Raw genomic sequence first — 22,703 nt, forward strand, 5'->3', positions numbered from 1 at the left:
TCTGATTCTTCTTTCACAAGATGACTAATGTAGAAATGTTTTTAATGCGATTGTACATATACAACCTATATCATACTGTTTATATCACCTTTTATGTCTAAATAATGTACCCATTTTGACCTTATTTTGATATACAGTGTGAGATGTCAGTTTGTGCCTGATTTCTCCCAAATTGTCTTAGTTTTTGTCAGATAGTGATTTCTTGTCCCAAAAGCTTGGATCTTTGAGTTTATCAAACACTAGATTACTATGGTCATTTACTAGTGTATTGCATACCTAACGTATTCCACCACTCTATTTCTAAGCCAGTACCAGGTTATTTTGATGGTTACTGCTTTATAATACAGTTTGAGATCTGGTACAGCTAGGGCACTTTCCTTCACCTTTTTTTTTCTTTGATTTCTTTGAGATTCTTGACATTTTGTTCTTTTAGACATATTTTGTTATTTTTTTTAGCTCTCTAAAATATTTTTTGATAGCTTAATTGGTATGGCACTGAATAAGTAAATTAATTTAGGGAGAATCATTTAAAACATTTTCTAAAGCTTAAGGTGCTATAGAAACCTGAACTCTTATTATTATGTGCTAAGTGATTCCAGGAATAGGGAAGAAGTGGGAGATATGGGCTCTCCCCCTTAAGAAGCGGGACATCTAATTGGAAAGAAATTAAGGTGTGTGAAGTAATTAATAAACAGTGCAAAGAAGTACATGTTTCAGCGCCAATATGAATGCTAAGACAGAACAAACTATTGGAGGTTAATAGGAACAGAGATTGGAAGGATCAGAACAGCGTGGCAATAACAACAAAAAAAAATCACATTTACAATTCCAAGAAGAGATCACCTAAAATGCGTCTCTCTCAGTGCCTAGCACAGTGTTTGATACATAAATAGGTACTTGATAAATATTTATTACATATAGTTTTTTTACTCCCTTTCATTATAGCTATAAAATCAGCCTCCTGATTTTACAGATGAAGAAACTGAAGCATAGACAGAGTGACTTGTCCATGGTCACACAGCTTGCAAGTAGCAAAGACAGGATTTGAATTTAGGTCTGTCTTCTGACTCTAAATCTACTTACTATTTTCTTTCACTGAACTGTTTGTTTCCTTTTCTCAGAGAGGTGGAATGTATGTTGGTTCTCAATAGGTGTGACCCCCTATCATTAATTCTATATTTCCTTGGGCTATATTCTTCCTCAAACATCTCATTTTCCATCTAGCTGACTTCTTTTGTATTTTTTTTTTTTTTGGTTCCTTGGGCCACAGTTATTTTGGATCTCTTTGACTTCTCCCATCATGCCCCAAGTAAACTCATCACTGAGAACTCTCATCATTTTGTAAGATCCAATCAGCCTTGGTAACTCATACTTCATCAGTACCATCTGCCCCTCTGATTGGAGGGTAGAACTATGAGTTCCTCAGCCTCTATTGAAGGAAAGATAGACATTATGCCCTTCCTCTCCCCCTTTCCTTCTTCCCCTCTTCTTTTCAGCTTTCTTTTGGCTATTGTTTTCCCCCATCTAATTATAAGCTCTTTAAGGGCAGGAACTATCTTTTTTTTTTTTTGTATCTGTATCCTCAGTGTTTTAGCACATTTAGTAAATGTTTATTGATTATTGCCATTTTCTGCCATTTAATAGACCATGGACATGACACTATGGTAAGAAGGGAAGATGACAATGTTGATGGTTGATATATTCTTTGAACCTGTTCATATAGTAGGGGAGATAAATGCCATAATTTTGGGATTCTGACTCAGAAGACCTGGGCTCAAGTCTAGGCTATCTTATTTATTCACTTCATCTGGTGCCTTATTGAAAGATTTGTTGGGATTTTGTCAATGCTGTTCCTCTTTTGTTTTTGAATGATATCATGTGGTAACGTCTTATGTGTGAATTGGTTTTAAGTGAGGCGAAGTTACACAAAGTGGTCAGCGTAACTCTCTCTTCCAGAGGCATCAAACTCCAGTGACAGGACAGAAGTCAAGATAACTGGCCATGGCCTGAGATGCAGGGGATGGCCTTGGCATTTTTTTGTTTTGTTTTGTTTTGTTTTGTTTTGTTTTTGCAGGGCAATGAGGGTTAAGTGACTTGCTCAGGGTGACACAGCTAGTAAGAGTCAAGTGTCTGAGGCTGGATTTGAACTCAGGTACTCCTGAACCCAGGGCCGGTGCTCTATCCACTGTGCCACCTATCTGCCCCCTGTGTATACTTATTTATAAGGTATGTCCTACTATACTAGTAATTTTGTACATTTTAAAACTTACATAAAATATGAGTGAAAAAGGATGGGATAAAGATGAAATAATATTTGATTCCAATGTCAATAAGGAGACCCTGGAATTTATTGTGTAGTAGAGTAAAATGGAGAAGATTGATGGTACAGTGAAAAGTGTTCTAGGCCTAAAGTCAGGAAGACTTGAGTTCAAATATGGCCTTAGTTACTAGCTGTGTGACCCTGGCCAAGTCACTTATCCTTGTTTGTCTCAGTTTCCTCATCTGTAAAATGAGCTGGAGAAAGAAATGGCAAACCAAGTCAGTATCTTTGCTAAGAAAACCCCAAAAGGGGTCACAAAGAGTTGGACACAACTGAAAAGAAACAGTAAACAATAAGGGTGACATGGTCAAATCTGTGCTTTAAGAAAATCACTTTGACAGCTGTGTGGAGGATATATTGGAGAGAGGAGAGATTTGAGGCAGAGAGTCCCATTAGGAGGTCAAAGGTGGTGGCTGTGAGCATAGAGAGAGGACAGTTATGTCTGATGTGGACATAGAACCAACAAGATTTGGCAATTGATTGGATCTGCATCAAAGAAGACAAGACATTTTGAAAACCTAGGTGACTGGAAGGAAGGTGGTGATAAAAATTGATAAAAATAATGAGGAAATTTAGAGAAAGTTTTTTTTGGTTGGAGAGTTTCGAGAAAGAAAATTCAGTAACATCTGTGATCCACATCACAATTCATCTATGCCTGCTCATCCTGTGTGATTCAGTCTTCTTAGCCCAAAATGAAAAGGCATAGGGCTCTTACTGGTTACTGTCTCCGAAGTGCCAGACACCTGCCACATGAAATGCTCTTCACATAGGTGGATAGGGACAGAACTGCCCTAATGATATCTGGTCAGTTGCTGTATCCTGGAGCAGCTTGTTTCCAGGAGAGGTGATCATTAAAATTTCAGTAAACTTTACAAAACTGGGCATGATTTACTGTTTTGTCGACTGTATATTTAAGAGAGTAATGGAGAAAATGTTAATAATGCAGATTAAAGTTAAAAGCACGTTATGTGTACTTTTGTGGAAGAATCGGTTATTAAATATTATCAGCATACACTGAGCTTACATAACAGAGTGAGTGGTGGGGTGTTCATGTAGAAGAACAGGTGAGGTTGTGCTGGAGACCACGATTAGCTATTACAGTGAGAGTAGGGTGTGACCTGTCTTCCCATCCTCCAATTGGTTGATCATGCGGCCCTTGCAGTCAGGAGACCCTGATCCCCCACTAAGGCAGTGACCTGCTTCAAGCAAGAATAAGCCTTGAAGTAAGAGACTTTTTCAGCATCCCCCAAGGCCTAGCACAGTGCCAAGCACATGATAGATGTTTAATGTTTGATGAAAAATGAAACCTTTGTACCGAAGGCATGAGAATCATTGGGAACAAATCGTAATAAAGGTAAATTATGCTAAGTAATAGCAATGCTTACTTAATTACTTGTATTTATCTTTAGTGATCTACCCTTTATTCCACTGCACCATCCATGAACAAAAACTTTTGAGACACTGTATATATGTGTGTGCACATACATAGGTATATGTGTATATATACACACACACATTGACACACTATACACACACACACACACACACACACCTGTACATGAGTGTAGACACACAATACCCACACCTGTATGGATAGATGGATGGATGGATTGATGGATGGAGGGATGGATGGGAGGATGGAAAGAAGGATGAATGGGTGGATGGAGGGATGGATAGATGGAAGGATGGATGGGTGGATGGAGGGATGGATGGATGGAAGGATGGATGGAGGGAGGGAAGGATGGATGGATAGACTTTCCATTTACACTATGTTGTATATATACAAATAATTATTTGCAGGTTGTCTCCACCTCTAGAATGTAAGCTCTTTTTTTTTTTTAAGTGAGGCACTGGGGGTTAAGTGACCTGCCCAGGGTCACACAGCTAGTAAGTGTCAAGTGTCTGAGGCCAGATTTGAACTCAGGTCCTCCTGACTCCGGGGCCGGTGCTCTATCCACTGCGCCATCTAGCTGCCCCAGAATGTGAGCTCTTAATAAAATCAGATCTAAATTATTGGGAAAATATCAATTGTTCATGGATAGGCAGAGCTCATATAATAAAAATGACCATTCTACCTAGATTAATTTACTTATTCAGTGCCTTACCAGACTACTTAAAAATTATTTTAGAGTTAGAAAAAATAATGTGAGCTCTTTGAGAACAGATACTTGTTTCTGCCTTTCTTTCAAACTCCACTCAGCCCAATACCTGGCCCATAATAAATTAATAAGCTTTTAAGCTAGTAAATGTCTGTGGCTAGATTTGAACTCAGGTCTTCCCACTCTAGCCAACCCCCCACCCCCATCCACTGTGCCATCTAGGTGTCCCATATGTCACTTTACTACACAAGAAATTCGAGTGGTTCCTTATTTCCACTTCGTTTCATCCTTTTTCATTGATATTTCATGTCAGCTTTAAAATGTACATAAATGCTAGTCCAGTAGGACATGCCTATACTTTATAAATAAATACATTCGTTGGGAGCATGGTGCTCTGGATTTGGAGTCAGAACACCCGGGGTCCAATGCAGGCCCCTTCCCCCTTCACTAGCTCCCTGGGTCTTTAAGGGCCCTCTCCCCTAAATCTCCTGTTCATGATCTCATTCCTGGAGAGCACAGTGGATTCAAGTCCCAGGGGCTGGACGCTGTGAATGTTTTTGGAATGTGCTGATTGAGCTAGGACCCCCAGAGGGTCGTTACTTAACACCTCTGACTGGTGCCAAGTGGGGCTGGTCCCACCCTGGGTCTTCCCTGAGTGGTCTAAGTCTAGTGAATGCCCCTTTCCTCTGCCTGTCCCCTGCTGGGCGGGGCATCTCCTGGAGCTCCTACTTAGGGTTGGCCAGGACCTGAGAGGTCTCTACTAGCGACGGAGCCTGAGACATGAGATCGTGGGACACTGCCGTGGGCTGGGGGAAGCCTCTGGGACTGCTGTTCCTGACGCTGCTGCTGTCGGGAAGCACAGCGTCCCAGTCTGTGGGCAGCCCAGCGCAGAGCCGGGACGTGATCCCACAGCTGCTGTATGTGAACCTAGACGATGCTCCGGAGCAGCGCTGGCTGCCGGTGCTCCAGCACTTCGACCTAGACACCCTGAAGATGGACGTGGAAGAGGCCATCAAGTGAGGGGGCAATCGGGGTGGGGTGGTGGAGGGGAAGGGGTGAGGGCTGTCAGGCAGAGGACAACAGCCCCTGCTAGCTGATGGGGGGAGCGTCTGCTGCCCTGGCTGAAAGTCTCCCGGGAACTGGGACTGAACACAGTCGCCTCTTGAATTTTATTTTAGAATACTAATTATTTTTTTGGGGGGGAGGCAGGGCAATGGGGGTTAAGTGACTTGCCCAGGATCATACAGCCAGTAAGTGTCAAGTGTCTGAGGCCGAATTTGAACTCAGGTCCTCCTGAAGCCAGGGCCGGTGCTCTGTCCACTGCGCCACCTAGAATACTAATTCTGAAAATCCACTGGGAGAGGGGCGGCTGGGTGGTGCAGTGGACAGAGCACTGGCCCTGGCTTCAGGAGGACCTGAGTTCAAATCCGACTCAGACACTTGACACTTACTGGCTGTGTGATCCTGGGCAAGTCATTTAACCTCAATTGCCCCCCACCCCCCCGCCCTCCACCGGGAGAGAGGGGCAGAGTGGATAGCCTCGAAGTCAGAAAGGGTTAGGCTAAAGACTCTCCTCTAAGACAGATTGCCTGTGTGATTGTGGACAAATCACGTAACCTCTCGGGGCTCCGGGAAATTCTAAAACTCTTCTGTAAAGAAAGCTTCCATGGTAGGAGTTCTCAGTAGGATGGGAGTTCTTAACCTTTCTATGTGTATCCTGGACTCATTTGGCAGGCTGGGCGAGCTCCTGAGGTCCTCAGAATAATATTTTTAAACGTAAAGTAAAATGCACAGGACTCAAAGGGAAACCGATTATATTGAAATAAAGACGTAATATTTTCCCGTTCAACCTCATGACCACTCTGAAATCCATCCGTGGACCTTGAAACTCTGCTTAAGAGCCCCTGCTCTAAGACTATTCCCCATTCCCCACCCTTTGGGGAAGTCGACTTGGGGGGCTAAGAAAAGGGAGAAGAGAAGAGTCCAAGGCTCATCCTTTTCCCACTCAAACCGTGTGCCCACCTGTGCTTCCCTTCACACTGCTGCTGGCTCAGGGGACTGTTAGACCGTGGTGGGCGATACCTGGAAGGGGAACTGTAGGTCTGGGACAGGTGTGTGTGTGTGTGTGTGTGTGGCGGGGCAGAGACAAGATCCCAGCTCTTTCCATTTCCCCTCTGCCGCCTACAGCGCCCTAAAGTGAGGGTGAGTCTTTGATTATTCTTTTCCCTTGAGGGTATAGACGCTCCCTGGGATTCGATAAATTTTGACTTTTGCTGCCTGCCCAAGAAAAGACATGTTCTCCCCCGCCCCCAAGGAGTAAGAAGAGGACTTAAATCGGAGGTTGATTGTTTTATGCAGACACATACAATATTGCATCCCCCCCCCCCCAATTGACGCACGGCTTCTGTTTCAGTGGCATGTTTGTAAGATTTAATAAACCTTGTTTCATATCCTCTTCTCTCTCCCCCCCCCCCGCTTTTCCTCTCTCTCTCATATGTAATATCTTTCTTTTCTTTCTCCCTTTCTCCCTTTCCCTTCTCTTCTTCCTTTTCCCCTTTCCCTTCCATTCCTCCCTTTCCCTTCCTCCCTTTCCCTCCTCCTTTTTCCTTCTCTTCCTCCCTTTCCTTTCTCTTCCTCCCTCCCTTCCTCCCCCCTCCCTTCCTTCCTTTTCTTCCTTCTTTCCTCCCTTTCTTATGGTGTGTTAAAGCTGAAGGGCATCATGGAGTTCCTACATTTTTATGACAAAGAGGTAAATTTGGAGAGCTAAGTGACTTGCTCAAGAACAATAGCTTTTGCCCTCCTTAGCGCAGAGAAAGATGAGCCAATGTTTTGACTTTCTGTTGTGTTTTTTTTTCTAGGCAAAAAATCCCCAAATGGGTTTACATTGTGATTAAGGAGATAATCGATCATTTGGATGGGTTGCTGCTTGAGCCCTATGCCAATGAGATAAGAGGAATAAGCAATGCACTAAACATAAGTTTTGTAGATGGTGTTCTCTTCAATCTGGTCTATGAATCAAGCGTGTGAGTATATGTTATTAGTCTAGTGTTGATTAATGTAAAAGCTTCCCACACCCCCTGACCACCATCTGATAAAGAGAGGTGAGTGGGGAAGAAATGTATTTTCTGTTTGGATCTTAAGGAGCTTATAGATGGTGAAAGAAAACTGAAATGATTGATATTTAAAGATTTGGAATGGTTCCTTTTGGCTTCCCATTTCAGATGCAAATACACAATGTGTCTTTACACACACACACACACACATACACACATATGTATAATACATATAGTTATATACATGCAATACAATATTTTTATTCAGTCATTCACTTGTGTCTGACTCTTCATGACCCCCTGGACCACACTGCCCATGGTGTTTTCTTGGCAAAGATACTGGTGTGGTTTGCCATTTTCTTCTCCAGTGGGTTAAGGTAAACTGAGATTAAGTGACTTGCCCAGAGTCACCCAGTGTTTGAAGCTGGATATGAACTTCCTGACTCACTTAGCCCTGTTTACTTAAGTTTCCTCATCTGTCAAATGAGCTGGAGAAGAAAATGGCAAACCACTCCATTATCTTTGCCAAGAAAACCTCAAATAGGGTCAAAGAGTCAGACATGACTGAAAAATTAAAAACAACAACAGCAGCAGCAATTTCCTGACTCCCAGCCCAGTGCTCTATCCACTGAGCCACTTAACTACCTCTTGGGCTAATAAAGTGACTTACCCAAGGTCACACAGCTAGTAAGTGTCTGAATCTGGATTTGAATGCAGGTCTTCCTGACTCCAGGCCTAGTACTCTATCCACTGAGCTATCTAGCTGCCCTATAATAATGCCATGTATTCTCAATTGTCTCTTATTTACCTTTTAATTGACTTATACTATCTGCTGCACCCAAGCAGACATTCTCTTCTTTTCTCTAGCCTTTATACTGACCTGTGATATTTTCCCCTTCTCTCTGCCAATCTACTTGCTTCCTTTTCACCTTCATAACTATGCCTCAGATTTATCCCTCCAAGAAGTCTCTCTTAATTAAGTCTTCCTGAGCCCATATCTCCTAGTACCCAACTGTATCGAATAGCTACTTTGAGTTATTTGCTGCCTTGCCATTATTCCCTAGTGTGCTATCCTTGGGTGTTTTTCATGCTTTCTTGATTCCTTTTGATCATCAGTCCATCTAAAGCTAGGATCAGAGTTCTAATTCACTTTGTACTTTTCCCCTCAGTTTGCAAAAGATGGCTGATAACTTGTGGTAAATGAGAACCAACCAGCCAAGATACTGGTGTTTGTTATGACTGTTTTTATTTCCAGTAATGTTTTCTCCTGTCTGTAATACCCCAATGTCCAAAACCAATATATATATAATAGTTCATGGAACCATCATCATCAAAGACAAAATTAAACCAGTTTCATGAAGTTTGTGACTCAATACATTTATTCTGCTTCTAATTACCTGATTCAGGCAATTGGTTTTGCTCTGTAGACTTGACTGCATTTCTCACATCTGTACACATTTCTCACATCTCTACATTCACATAGCCAGCTTCCTAGTTCAGGCCCTCATCACTTCTCATCAGGTCTCCTGGTCATCACCCCTCACTGGGACTACTACTCCACTTCCTAATTGGTCTCTCTGTCTCCAGTCTTTCCCATCTCCAAAGCACACAGCTGTCAAAATGATTTTCCTAAAGCAGGGGTAGCTGTCATTCCTCTTCTCAATAAACTTCAGAGGCTCCCTATTACTTCTAGGATCAAATACAAATTTATCTGTTGGACATTTGAAGCCTTTTGCAACCTGGCTCCAATCTTCCTTTCTAGTCTTAGTATAATATTACTCATTCCATGTGCTCTTCCACCAGCCAAACCAACTCTTCTGCTGTTCCTTAAATACAATATTCCATCTCTAAACCTTGCACAAGCTGTCCTCTATGCCTCGAATACACACCTGAAGCACCTTTGTCTTTTAAGCATCCCTCCTTTCCTTCAAAGCTGAGCTCAAATGCTACTTCCTTTGTGGGGCTATCCTGATGCCCCTCAGCTGCTAGTGCCCCATTTCCAATGCCCTTGTATTGATTGCTTACATATTTTGTGTATAAGCGTATATAAACACACATATGTACTTATAGAGTGTATATGTCTCTACTATATACTTTGTATATGTACGTATATGTTTATAGAGTGTAATCCAGTTGAGTGAAGATTCATCTTTGTCTATCAGCAGTGCCTAGCACATTATAATCATCATATACTATATTATGCATTATATGATTGTGTTATATATGTTATATATATATTATACACCAGTACATGTAGTCATTAAAATCACATAATGATGTTGATTGATTTAATATGTGTCTAATATATTCTATATAATCAACATAGAATTAGAAGGAATTTTAGAGACTAAACTGCTAAACACTTTCCTTTTGCAGATCAGAAAACTCAGGCTTAAAGAGAATAATTGATTTACTTAGGGTGAGCGTGACAGAGCAAAGATTGGGACCCAGGTTTTCTGAATTCAAATCCACTGTCCTTACCCCTGGCTCATGCACTTGCAGTTCCATATAGCTGAATATTATTTACTAATACCAATAATAATGGTAAATACATATAAAGCACTTTATATTATTTAATTTGATCTTGATTCTCACAACAACCCTGCGAGATGGATGCTAATTATCTCCATTTTATGTATTATTGTTTGTCTTTTGTTTTCAAAGAAGACCAGTGAGGAAACTGAGGCTGAGGTTCAGTGATTTGCCTATCCTCACACAACCAGTGAGATTTGAACTCAGGTCTTTTAAATTCTGAGTTGAAAGTTCTACCTATCAGGACAGCTAGGTGGCATAGTAGATAAAGCACCGGCCCTGGATTCAGGAGGACCTGACTTCAAGTCCGGACTCAGACACTTGACACTGACTAGCTGTGTGACCCTGAGCAAGTTACTTAACCCTCATTGCCCCGCAAAAAAAAAAAGCCCAACCAAACAAAAAGAAAGAAAGAAAAGAAAAGAAAAAGAAAGTTCTGCTTATTTTAGCACCCAACTATCTCATATTAGTGTTGCAAATTGCCAGGGCAGAGTAGTAGTTAGCAATGATGATGACAAATTATTCAAAATTCCTAAAGTATTGCAAATCTAGAAGGTGGGATGGGTATCTATTTCAGCTTTTTTTTTTCCCCTGGGCAATGAGGGTTAAGTGACTTGCCCAAGGTCATACAGCTAGTCAGTGTCAAGTGTCTGAGGCCAGATTTGAACTCAGGTTCTCCTGACTCCAGGGCCGGTGCTTTATCCACTGTGCTACCTAGCTGCCCCCTTATTTCAGCTTTTAAGAAGTAAAAAATGGTCTCATTATGAGAAACTATTTTAAAAACCAATTTTCTTGCTTTGCTTTCTTTTTTTTCATTTGTTGTATCTTTGTGATTTTTGTCTACATTCTTCAGATTCTGTACCAGTATTGTAGCTCAAGATACCGATGGACACATTTACCATGGCCGGAACTTTGATTATGATTCTGGAGACAGCTTACGCAATTTTACAGTGGATATCCAGTTCATAAAAAATGGGCAGGTAAGGCATGAACTGGCGTGAGCTGATATTCATCTCAGTGAGAGTAGTGGCCTGAATACAGCAAACATTGGTTCCCAAGGTTAAAAATTCAGATAATGCTATAAGGAGACCGCTTGTTTTTCTGGGGAAAATATTTGAAGGGTTATTGTATGAAAGAGGGATGAGACTTACTGCCTTTAGCCCCAGAAAGCAATGGGTGAACACTATAAAGGGAAAAATTTAGGCTTGATGTCAGGAAAATGTTTCTGAGAATTAGAGTTAGTTCCCTCCTTCCTTCCTTCCTTCCTTCCTTCCTTCCTTCCTTCCTTCCTTCCTTCCTTCCTTCCTTAGGGCAATGAGGGCTAAGTGACTTGCCCAGGGTTACACAGCTAGTAAGTGTCAAGTATCTGAGGCTGGATTTGAACTTCTGAATCCAGGACCAGTGCTTTATCCACTGCACCACCTAGCTGCCCCCTGAGAGTTAGAGTTTCAAATAAGTACAGCGAGCTCTTAGGAAATGGTGGGTTTCCCACCAGTGAGGACTATGTCAATTATTGCCATAGCTTTCTATTAACCTTTACTGTCTTCCTTATCAATCTGGGTCCAGAAACTTAACCCTTTCATGAGAGGCAGTGTGGTTCAATTTTATAGAGTTAATCTTGGACTCAGGAAGCTCTAGGTTCAAATTTGCACCCATACACTTACTAGCTAAGCGATTCTAGGCAAGTCACTTCTCTTTGTGCCTCTGTTTCTTAATCTGTAAGATGAGAGTGTTGAACTAATGGTCTCTAAGGTTCCTTCCAGCTCTAAATATATGATTAATGGCCCAAACTTCTGATGGGTAGTTGCCCCAGTTATTCACTGCATTTACAGTCTTAGTCAAGCTTCATCTCCTTCCCTGGAGTGCACATGTACATGCCCTGTCAACCCTCCCAACCTTTTTCTAGTCTTCTATCTCTCTTTACCACCTTGTTAACTTCCTGAACCAAAATTGCCCCCCCCCATTTCTATCGTCTCTTTCTATGAGAATGTAAGTTCCTTGAGGGCAGAGACTATTTCCAAATTTCTGTGTTTCTAGCACTTAGCTCAGTCTGCTTAATGTATGTTTTTTCATTCATTCATTAAGGAGAGGGTTGGATTAGATGACCACCACATTCATTTACTTCAGTTGTGGCCAACACTTTGTGACCCCATTTGGGGCTTCTTTTTCGGGTTCATTTTATAGATAAAGAAACTGAGGCAAACAGAGAGGATTCAGGAGGACCTGAGTTCAAATCCAGCCTCAGACACTTGACACTTACTAGCTGTGTGTCCAGTGTCACACAACTAGTAAGTGTCTGAAGTCAGATTTGAACTCAGGAAGATGAGTCTTCTTGACTCTTACTTGGATTAGATACATGATCTCCTGTGTGAGAGACCTTAACTCTAAGATTTTGTAATTCTGCCTTTGGTCAGGATAATTGTTGATCCACTACAGTTTTTGCTATGGCTTATTACTTCGGATGTTTTTTGTAAGTTGGATGGAAAAAATGAAAAAAATTATAGATGATTTGACTTTTGGGGACAATTTTAGTGTTTTTTGGTGAGGCAATTAGGGTTAAGTGACTTGCCCAGGGTCACACAGCTAGTAAGTGTCAAGTGTCTGAGACCGGATTTGAACTCAGGTCCTCCTGAATCCAGGGCCGGTGCTTTATCCACTGGGCCACCTAGCTGCCCCAATTTTAGTGTTTTTTTTTAAATGTAATTCTCATTGAGCAACATGCTGAAGTGAAAGGAAATACAGATGCTTTAGGTAATTAAAACATGTATTTGGTAAGAGTTATAGACTAATAACTTACTCTTCTAATTTCAGATAGCCTATACAGGAACAACATTTGTTGGGTATGTGGGTATATGGACTGGGCAAAGCCCACATAAGTTTACAGTTTCTGGCAATCAACGAGGTAAGTAAACTAAGCAGCAAAAAACCCTAATAACATTATTGTATTCAAATATCTTAGGTCTCTAGCTCTATTCCTAAAGCCGTGTGAATATATTTTCTCAAAGTCACCCAAGGTTACATTAAATTATTTCATTAAACCTTGGTTGTAATTCTCAATGTTATTGAAGAGGTGGGAGGGTAGTAAAAATGGGGAGGAGGGAGAGAGCTATTCTTTTATTGATAGATGAGAGAGAGAGAGAGAGAGAGAGAGAGAGAGAGAGAGAGAGAGAGAGAGAGAGAGGGAGAGATTTAGTGAGGCAATTGGGGTTAAGTGACTTGCCCAGGTCACACAGCTAGTAAGTGTTAAGTGTCTGAGGCCTGATTTGAACTCAGGTCCTCCTGAATCCAAGGCCGGTGCTCTATACACTGTGCCATCTAGCTGCCCCTATTCTTTTATTTTTAATTTGCCAGTACAATGGATGCAATGTTGGTAGAAACCGGCATCGGATTGACCATAATGACCATTTCATTCTTTTATGTTTCTATGAGTGGTCTCTAAGACATTCTGTGAGTTAGCAATGTATAAGTGCCTACTGTGTACCAAGGCTGTGCTGGGAGCCGAGGAATGAAGGCAAATTCAAACAGTCCTGTGCTTGCATTATATTGGGAAGAGAGGGGATAGCATATAAAGAAACACAAAATATATGTGGAAATTTTCTGTATATGAATGTATACAAATTTTTTTAGGGAGAGAGAGAGAAGAAAGAGAGAGAGAGAGAGAGAGAGAGAGAGAGAGAGAGAGGATGCTATGCCTTGGTTGTCATAAGATTCACCCTTACCCTCAGAGAATAACCTGGTACTGCATTCACTCTCCTGAACTCTGTCCCCCTCACATCCCTCCTGCCTCCTCCCCTGCTTCTGATGTCCATGCTCTCCCTCTCCTTTGGGCAGCATGAAACATGGGCAAAAAAATGAAGACTTGATTTAGAACAAAGCTTCATAAACTGTGGGTCATGACCCTATATGAGATCATGTAACAGTATGTGGGAGTCATGAAAAATTTGGCAGTAAATGTTTGATTTGTATACTTATTTTAAATACCTACAAAAGCAGGATAGAGTAAAAAGTTCTCACAATAAAAGGGGCTGGGATAGAATCTCAAAAATAATGTTTCTTGGCAGCAAGCATAGAATTCTCACAAAATTTTCATTTTATGCTTTTATTTCTATACTGTCAAATGTAATATCCTTGAGAGCAGGGACTGTTTGATCTTTATCTTTGTGTCTCTACTACCCGGCACAATGTCTGGCAATACTTGATAAATACTCCTTGATTGATTGATCCTAATATTCTTTTCCTAATTTTTCAGACAAAGGTTTTTGGTGGGAGAATGCAGTGGCTGCTCTTGTCAAAAGAGCTCTTCCTGTCAGCTGGGTTTTCAGGAATGTAAGTATATTTTCCATTTACATTATTAATTTTTTAATTAAAAATTTTAATATGAATTTAATAAACATTAAATAAAATTAGCATTTCCATATATGTATGTGGGGGGAAACTAGGTGACATAGTGGCTAGAACTTGGAATCCAGAAGACTCATCTGAGTTCAAATCCAGCCTTAGATGCCTATTAGCTGTGCGAGCCTGGACAAGTCACTTAACCCTGTTTGCCTCAGTTTCTTCATCTATAAAATGAGCTGGGGGCCCCTATCCACTGTGCCACCTAGCTTCCCGTCTAATATGTTTTTAAGAGACAGGATAGTTAGTTTAAACCCTCTATTTCTGAGTATTCCATTGAACCAGATGCCCAAGAGTATCCTGCATGCTTAGTCACTAAGCACCTGGGACCTTGGAGTAGACAATACCAAAATTCCAAAGATGAGTACATTAATCTCCCTGTAGACTGGGTACAAACTCTGGAGGTATTCTGGGTATTGGTCCAAGGGGGATGAAGAGGAGCAGAGGCAGATGAGACAGCCTGGGTAGATGGAGAACTCAGTCAAGTAGAAGGATACAACATAATTCTCCTTGTGTCGATTGAGGATTGATGGAGTGGGCCCCCAATAGTCCACTAAGCTTACCCTCATCAAGGCCATGCATCTTTCTTTCTCTCAGGGCATCACTGGGGCACAGCCAGCCTTTCCTTCCTAATGATTTTCATTCATCTTTTTGGTTAGGCCCTAGAAGAAGCCAAGAACTTTGATGATGCTGTTCACATGCTCTCAGAGACACCCCTTATTACCAATGTTTATTGTATCATCGGAGGCGTGTCTGACCGGCAGGGGCTGGTCATCTCGAGGGACAGAGCTGGCCCAGTGAACCTCTGGCCTCTTGTTCCAGAGAGAGAGTAAGTCAAATCAAGAGCTTCCTTCTTTCAATTTTTGTTGCCTGGCTTTTACTAAAAGATAATCCAACAAAAGTTTCTACTGATGATTCTGCCTTCAATAGGTCGTTGTCATTGGGTTGTTTCAGTCATGTCCAACTCTTCATGACCCCATCTGGGGTTTTCTTGGCAAAGATACTGGAGTGGTTTGTCATTCCCTTCTCCAGCTCATTTTACAGATGAGGAAACTGAGGCAAACTGGATTAAGTTATTTACCCAAGGTTATACAGCTTGTAAGTGTCTGAGGCTGGATCTGAACTCATGAAGATGAATATTCCAAATTCCAAGGTCAGTGCTCTATCCACTGTACCACTTAAATGCCCTTCAGTGGGCATCTAAGATAAAAATACTACTCCTGTTTCTAATATCTTCATTTTCTCACTAAGACTTAATCATTCCTAGTAATACTTTTGGCAGGGCAATGAGGATTAAGTGATTTGCCCAGGGTCACACAGCTAGTAAATGTTAAGTGTCTGAGGCCGGATTTGAACTCAGGTCCTCCTGAATCCAGGGCTGGTTCTTTATCCACTGCACCACCCTAGTAATACTTTTGAGATTCCTACTGGCAATATTGTTTGCGCCTGCATCACCAGAACTGGATGGTAGTTTATTTGACTGACAAGTTTTGATAAGATTTTTGTCGGGTCTTAGATAAATGTACCAAGGAGAGAGCAGACCTTTGTTGCTGATGCTGAGTGCATCAAAGCTGCTTCAATAACCTTTCACTAGGATCACCATCCCTTGTCTCTGCTTCCTCTAATACCCAATAGATGACTTCTTCCCTTAGGGAACCTATGGAGTCCCATCTTCTTTCTTTGAGGGATAAACTTTTTCCTTGTCAGAGGACATTACTCCATCCTATTAGGGAAGAGCCTCAGATTTATTACTCCGCACCAAATGCTTAATGATTCTTCTCCCCTTTCTTCTCTATGTGGATTTCTACCTGTGACCTTCCAGCACAGGTCAGGATTCTATCCGTGGTCTTCAGGTCAATTTTTTCATTTGTTTTGACAATGACATCTTTCTTCCATCTTCAGCAGACATAGTGTTACCCACTCAGTGCTGATCATGTTCAGGTGGAAAGAACACCTGTGTGCTGAGAAGTCAGCAGTTTGAAAGGGGAACTCGGGGTCCAGGAGAAATAATGGCAGTCAGATTCAAGCCAGCCCACTTAGCTCCTTCATGACAGTTGACTTTGGAGGGACTCGGAAGATAGGAATACCTCGGTTGGAGAAATCCAATAGACTTTGTTCTAGTACCAAAGGATGCCTGTTCTTGATATCTGGTGAGGGAGAAGACTGATGTGGAGCTGGGAGGAGCCAGCCCTACCACCAGCAGGGAGGATAGGAGTGTTCTGTGGTGCCTGCATTCATCAGTGGAGTGGGCATTTATCAGGGCTGCCAGAGGGAGTACACCTGTTGGGGAAGAAGTAGTCTGTTTTGCTCTTGGCTAGGAGTCACCCTGAACTAACTTTTCAGGTTTTTGCCACTCCTCAAGCTTAGGAGGGTGGAGACTGTAGGAAGCTGGAGGAGAGTCTGGGACTTGGGAAGACGGGATGTGTGACACCTTCTTTTGTCACCTCGATTAAATGATTTGTAAAAGTAATGTAAAGCAGGTGAGCCTCACTCTGTGAAAAGATGAAAGGGGAGGTGGGTGAGGGCTAGAGCTGAGTAATTGGGGTGGTAGAGGCATCCACACACAGACATACTCCTAGACCTAGAAGTAAGAGCTTAGCACCGACCTCCCAAAGGGCCAAGCTAAGCAAGGGAGGAAGAGACAAAGGGAAGGAAGGAAACATTTATTAAGCACATCCTGTGTGCTAGTCACTATGCTGAGAACTTTAAAAATATCTCATTTAATCCTCACAATGACCATGGAAATTGGTGTTATTATTAGCCCCATTTTATAGTTGAGAAAACGGATGCTGGCAGAGGTTAGGTGACTTGCCTACGGTCGTGCAGCTAAATAAGTGTCAGACTGGATTTGAACTCAGGTCTTCCTGATTCCAGGCTCAGCCCTCTATCTACTGTGCTGCCTAAGAGATAAGCTGGCAACCAGTTGTCCTGATATCTGGACATGAGGAAAACATGAAGATTGACCTGGTTAATACAACATTCTCTGGTGTTGGATGGTGTATATTACATTAAAAAAAATACAATTCTCTTGGGGATAGCTAGGTGGCACAGTGGATAAAACATTGGCCCTGGATTTAGGAGGACCTGAGTTCAAATCCAGCCTCAGACACTTGAGACTTCCTAACTGTGTGACTCTCATTGCCCGGCAAAAACCCAAAATAAAACAAAACAAACACACAAAAAAAGCATAGGAAAAATACAATTCTCCTTCATGAACTAGAGAAAGAAGAGGCATTTGTTGAATTCCTTTACCTCCTCATCTAGGAGAGGAACCAGCCTTTGTTATGTATATAGATAAGACACTTTCAGTTTGGTTCAGCAGACTCCTTAAAGCACCTACCATGTGGAAATTACTGTGCTGAGTACTGGGGGGCAGGTAGGGGGTAGGGAGGAAGAGACAGAGACAGAGACAGAGACAGAAGAAGAAACCTTGCCAGACCTCAAAGAGCTTACATTTCACTGTGAGGGTGAACGGATAGGAATGCAAGGTGTATTCAGATAAGTAAATACAAAGTAATTTTTGGAGGGGAAAAGTGCCATCAACTTTGGGGATCATGAAAAGCTTCCCCGAAAAGGCTAGGTATTCTTAGAAGTAGAAGTGGAGGGGCAGCTAGGTGGCTCAGTGGATAAAGCACTGGCCCTTGATTCAGGAGGACCTGAGTTCAAATCCGGCCTCAGACACTTGACACTTACTAGCTGTGTGACCCTGGGCAAGTCACTTAACCTTCATTGCCCCACAAAAACAAACAAACAAAAAAAGAAGTAGAAGTGGAAAGGAGGTGCCTCTAGAGCAAGGGGATTGGTTGGTTATTGCGCTTCATTATCGAAGAGGACTAAAATGACATCATTATGTTGGGGTCAGGTACAGTGTGTCCGACTGTGGCTGATCAGACCAATAAGAGCTCAGAAGGCTTTACCACAGGTTGGGCACAAATAGTCCATAGAAGCATTTGGAGTGGAGTGGAGAGGTCTCTACATTTGCACAAGGGGGACATTGTGGGAGATGGTGGGAGCAAAGGTGGGAAAGGGAATTTTATCAATGGGGATCAAAAAGGGAATTTAGAGACATGTAACCCAGGTTTCCAGTTTACCCCTTAAGCATTTGCATGACTTTCCTAATGTGTGGAAAAATAACTTGATGTTACTTGCCCCATCATTTTTTTCCTCGAGATTCTAGCCTTTTTATCCTTCCAAATGAATTTTGTTATTATTTTGCCAGGCTTAATAATATAATCCGTACTCATTAAATCTTGAAATTAATTTAGGTAATATCATTTTATCATATCTTTATGATTCAACCACGACAATAAATATTGAATATATTTTCTGATTATTTGTCTTCCTTTATTTTGTGAAGAATATTCTAAAAAATATTCTAAAAAGAAAGAAAGAAAGAAAGGTGGCACAGTGAATAAAGCACCAGCCTTGGATTCAGGAGGACCTGAGTTCAAATCTGACCTCAGATACTTGACACTTACTAGCTGTGTGACCCTGGGCAAGTCACTTAACCCTTATTTTTAACTCTCCCAAAAAAAGAAAGAAAGAAAGGAAAAAGAAAAAGAAAAAAGAATATTCTAAAATTCGGTAAGTCCCGAGTGTCTTTATAGGCCTTTTTTTAAACTCATTTTGTGTTTTGAATGAAATTTATTTTTCATTTCCTCCTAGTTTTTGTTAGTACTGTATAGAAATTCTGATAAGTGCCCACAATAACTCAGGTGGTTTTTAAATTTGTGTTGTAGGTGGTTTCTAATACAGACAAACTGTGACCACTGGAAGCCATGCCCTCCAGAGGATCACCGAAGGTGCGCTTCTAGAGAACTTTTGAATTAAAGTGCTTTCCCCCCCCTCCCCCATTAAAACAATGTTCTTCTCTCTCAGATCCTTGGTGTGCCTCAGTGTCAAGGAAGAAAATCTTCCAGGGATATATTAGATAGATAGATAGATAGATAGATAGATAGATAGATAGATAGATAGATAGATAGATAGATAGATAGATAGATAGATAGATAGATGATATATTCCGTTGATAATGACAACCAACTGAAAAATAACATAGAAATGTTCCCCTGAGTGCATCAGGAATGTTATCTTGGTGGAAGAGATAAATGTCTTCTGGGTTTGCTAACAGTAGTAGCAAGGAAATTGTGGCAGAACTCCTTGGAAGTTGGATAATACTTTGTGTTAGATCAAATGCCTCCTGTGTATATTTTTACTTTATGATCGAGACACCTTATATTTTATATATATATATATTTTATATCTAGACATACTAGGTCTATTTAGGAGGATTATTTTGGACCCAGTATCTATTACAAGGACCAGGAAAAAATTAATCGGCATAGCAGTTGTGACTTAGAAATTTGTTACGGTACCTCAGGGATTTCTAAAATGACAGATCACTTCCTTCGGTTTTCCCCACAGAATACCTGCTGCGAATGCTATTAATGAAATTGGAAAAGCAAATATCAACTTGGATAAACTTTATGAGGTAACTAGGGCTTAGTTTCCATTGAAGTGCCCAGCTTTTGGCATAAATTATTGGGGTGTTTATAAAGAAGTAGAGATCAAATATAAGAATTGAAAAGTAGAACGAACATGCAGAGACCAAATGTGATTCCCAGAGAGACAGATGAAATTGTTGGTGTAGGATTTTCACTTGATTGAAAAATTCTGGGTTTTCTTTTTAAGAAAGTTGGCTAAGATTTTCTGAATTTGTTTTTGTACCTTCACAATCATAAAAAGCTCCCAAACTATATTTGATTCTCTTCTCTTCCCATTATTGAACATTTCCCTAAATCTTGTCAGTTTTGCCCATCAGTATTTTACAACTGTTTTGAATAATTTAAATAACAGGATTAAAAAAATTTTATTGCAGGTTTTAACCATATGTCCAATTCTGAATCAGTAAGTACCATCTAATTTTGCATGACTGCGCACGTATAATCTATATCTAATCACTTGCTATCTCAGGGAAGGGAGAGGGGAAGGAGGGAGGGAGAGAATTTGGAACTCAAATTTTTTTTAAGTCAACAATTATTTTTACATGTAATTTGAAAAAAAATTTTTAAAAGGACCATATAAATGAAACCGATTTGTTCCTTCACGTCAGGGTGGGGAACACGCTCATCTTCTTAGTGGGCACCAGAAATTTGCAGAAAACAACAACAACAACAACAACCCCAAAACCAAATCTGTGTTTAGTATCTGTGGACATGACATATGTCAACAATTCAACAGGGATGTATTGAGTGTCTTCTTTGAGGAGGGAAATGTGACACAGTAGATAGGGAGGCAGCTTTAGAAGACTTGGTAAATACTGCCTTCCATGCATACTGGTTGCTTCACCCTGGGCAAGTCACTTAAGCATTCTTAGCAACTCTGTAAGATGATGAATGTGCTGCAGCAGTTAGTGGGACTTTTAATGAAATCAAAGACCCATTTAATAAATCGGGCAAAGCATTGAGAGAGGTTCTAAGAGTACAAGGACAAGTACAAAATAGGTCTTGCCCTGGAAGAACTTCCATTCTACTGGCAGATACAACCTAGATGAACAGAGAAGTAGACAAAGGATGGACAAAGAAAATCTAAAAGAATTTCTTGAATGGGAAGGTTAACAATGGCGGGGTATGTGTGTGGGGGGGGGTCTCCTGAGCAGGAAGGAAACTTGTGATCTCAACAGGTTCTAGGCATAGGGGATGGCAGAAGATAGAATGCGTGGGCGTGTGCAGAAAGAGAGAACCCAGTACTGTACAGGAAAGTTAACTAGGTGGATTTCGTTCAGAATGGAGTCTGTGTAACGTGGATTGATGGAAAGCGAGAACTGTCTGTTGTTGGAATCAAGCTCCTAATACATATGGGACATGGTGCTAGGCTCCCCAGGATGGCCCCTGGCCCTGTGAAGTTTACAGATTATCACAGGGATGATACATGATAAATGAATGCCTTAGAAAAGCTCTGGGAGGGTGGAAGAGTGGGGTCAAGACCCTCCCCTCCAAAAAATCAGGAGGTGAAACTACCAGAAATCTGGGGAGGAAGGATGGAAGGAGGAAGGAAGGCAGGGAGGAAAATTTCTGAAAATTCCCAAACCACTGAAATACATAAAAGAAGCCAGAATCTGAGCGTTCTTCTTCCTGCTCTCACTAATCCTCCACCCCAACATGTCTTTGGGTGCTGGACCCTCCCTGCTTCTCCTTCTCCCTCCTTTCCCCACATCAGAGAGCAAATACGCATTAAATATGAATCACTTTATGTAGAGAGAGGACTGTGGAATGGTCTTGCCTATGTGAAATGAGAACTATGTGTATAAGCACATTACAAATATCATCTCATTTGATCCTCACACTCACCCTGGGAGCTAGGTGCTATTTTTATATCCACTTTATAAATGGGGAAACTGAGGCAGACAAAGGTTAAGTGACTTGCCCAGGGTAACAGCTAGTGTCCGATTCGGGAGTTGAACTCGGGTCTTCCTGACCTCAGGTCAATTGCTCTATTCTAGAAACATAGTTGATCTCTTTCTTTTGACTTGATCAAGGGAGATAATTTGCTGTCTATAACACCCCTCACTCTTTTTGTTTTTGTTCTGAAAAGCAAAACAGTTTATACAACAATAATGAGTGCCGCAGACCCAGACAAGTACCTGACTCGAATCAGAAACCCCAATGGGACGTGTGAATAAAAGCAGGAAAGAATTCTGCTGAACTTCGACGATTTCTGCAAAAGCACCAGCTATTCCATTGGCTTAGTTTTGTCCTTTCAGGGAGAGAATGAATATTGTGACAAGAATGACTTCTGTTCATGGCGTCTTTCCCCTCCCTCTCCATACCCTGCTGTGGCCAACATCGGGGTGATGAGGCTTCCCACCACACATACCTAGAAATGATGGTTTGAGTTTGATATCATGGGACCCCGAGTATAATTTTCTGAAAATTTATTCATTTTGTAATTGCTGAACAGATTTTAAGCATAAAAACAGATCCCAATTAGGATGTTACTTCTCATTCTTTGGGTATTATTGGAAGGATAAGTTGACCTTTGTAAATTGTTAAAGGAAATGGGCATTCCTTGCCTCCCCTAACTGGCTCAGCTTGAATTTTTTATTATAAATATTAAAAGTGTATCTCCCTATTAAAGTGTATCTCTTGCTTATTACAGTATGTTTGATCGAAGTGAACTAACTCCAAAAGTTCATTTACTTTTTTTCCTCCTAATTTAATTTCAACAAAAATCGAGTCTCTAAAGGTAAATTAAACTAATGGGACTGTCCTTTCTTCTGTGAAAGGATCTGTCTACAAAAGAATCTTC

The 22,703-nt window shown here is 41.2% G+C and overlaps 1 protein-coding gene across 1 annotated transcript; it reads left to right on the forward strand.

Annotated features, from left to right (window-relative positions):
* Positions 1–5,199: 5,199 nt before the first annotated feature.
* Positions 5,200–22,239, forward strand: LOC122730355 (N-acylethanolamine-hydrolyzing acid amidase-like). The gene is made up of 10 exons (XM_043969453.1): positions 5,200–5,435; positions 7,278–7,442; positions 10,858–10,984; positions 12,816–12,906; positions 14,254–14,330; positions 15,059–15,228; positions 19,139–19,201; positions 19,821–19,887; positions 20,275–20,303; positions 21,990–22,239. Exons 1-10 carry the CDS (start codon positions 5,200–5,202, stop codon positions 22,075–22,077), a joined length of 1,113 nt encoding a protein of 370 aa, XP_043825388.1. The 3' UTR covers positions 22,078–22,239.
* The last annotated feature ends 464 nt before the right edge of the window (positions 22,240–22,703 follow it).

The sequence above is a fragment of the Dromiciops gliroides genome, chromosome 6, assembly GCF_019393635.1.
Source record: "Dromiciops gliroides isolate mDroGli1 chromosome 6, mDroGli1.pri, whole genome shotgun sequence".
Taxonomy (NCBI): Eukaryota; Metazoa; Chordata; class Mammalia; order Microbiotheria; family Microbiotheriidae; genus Dromiciops; species Dromiciops gliroides.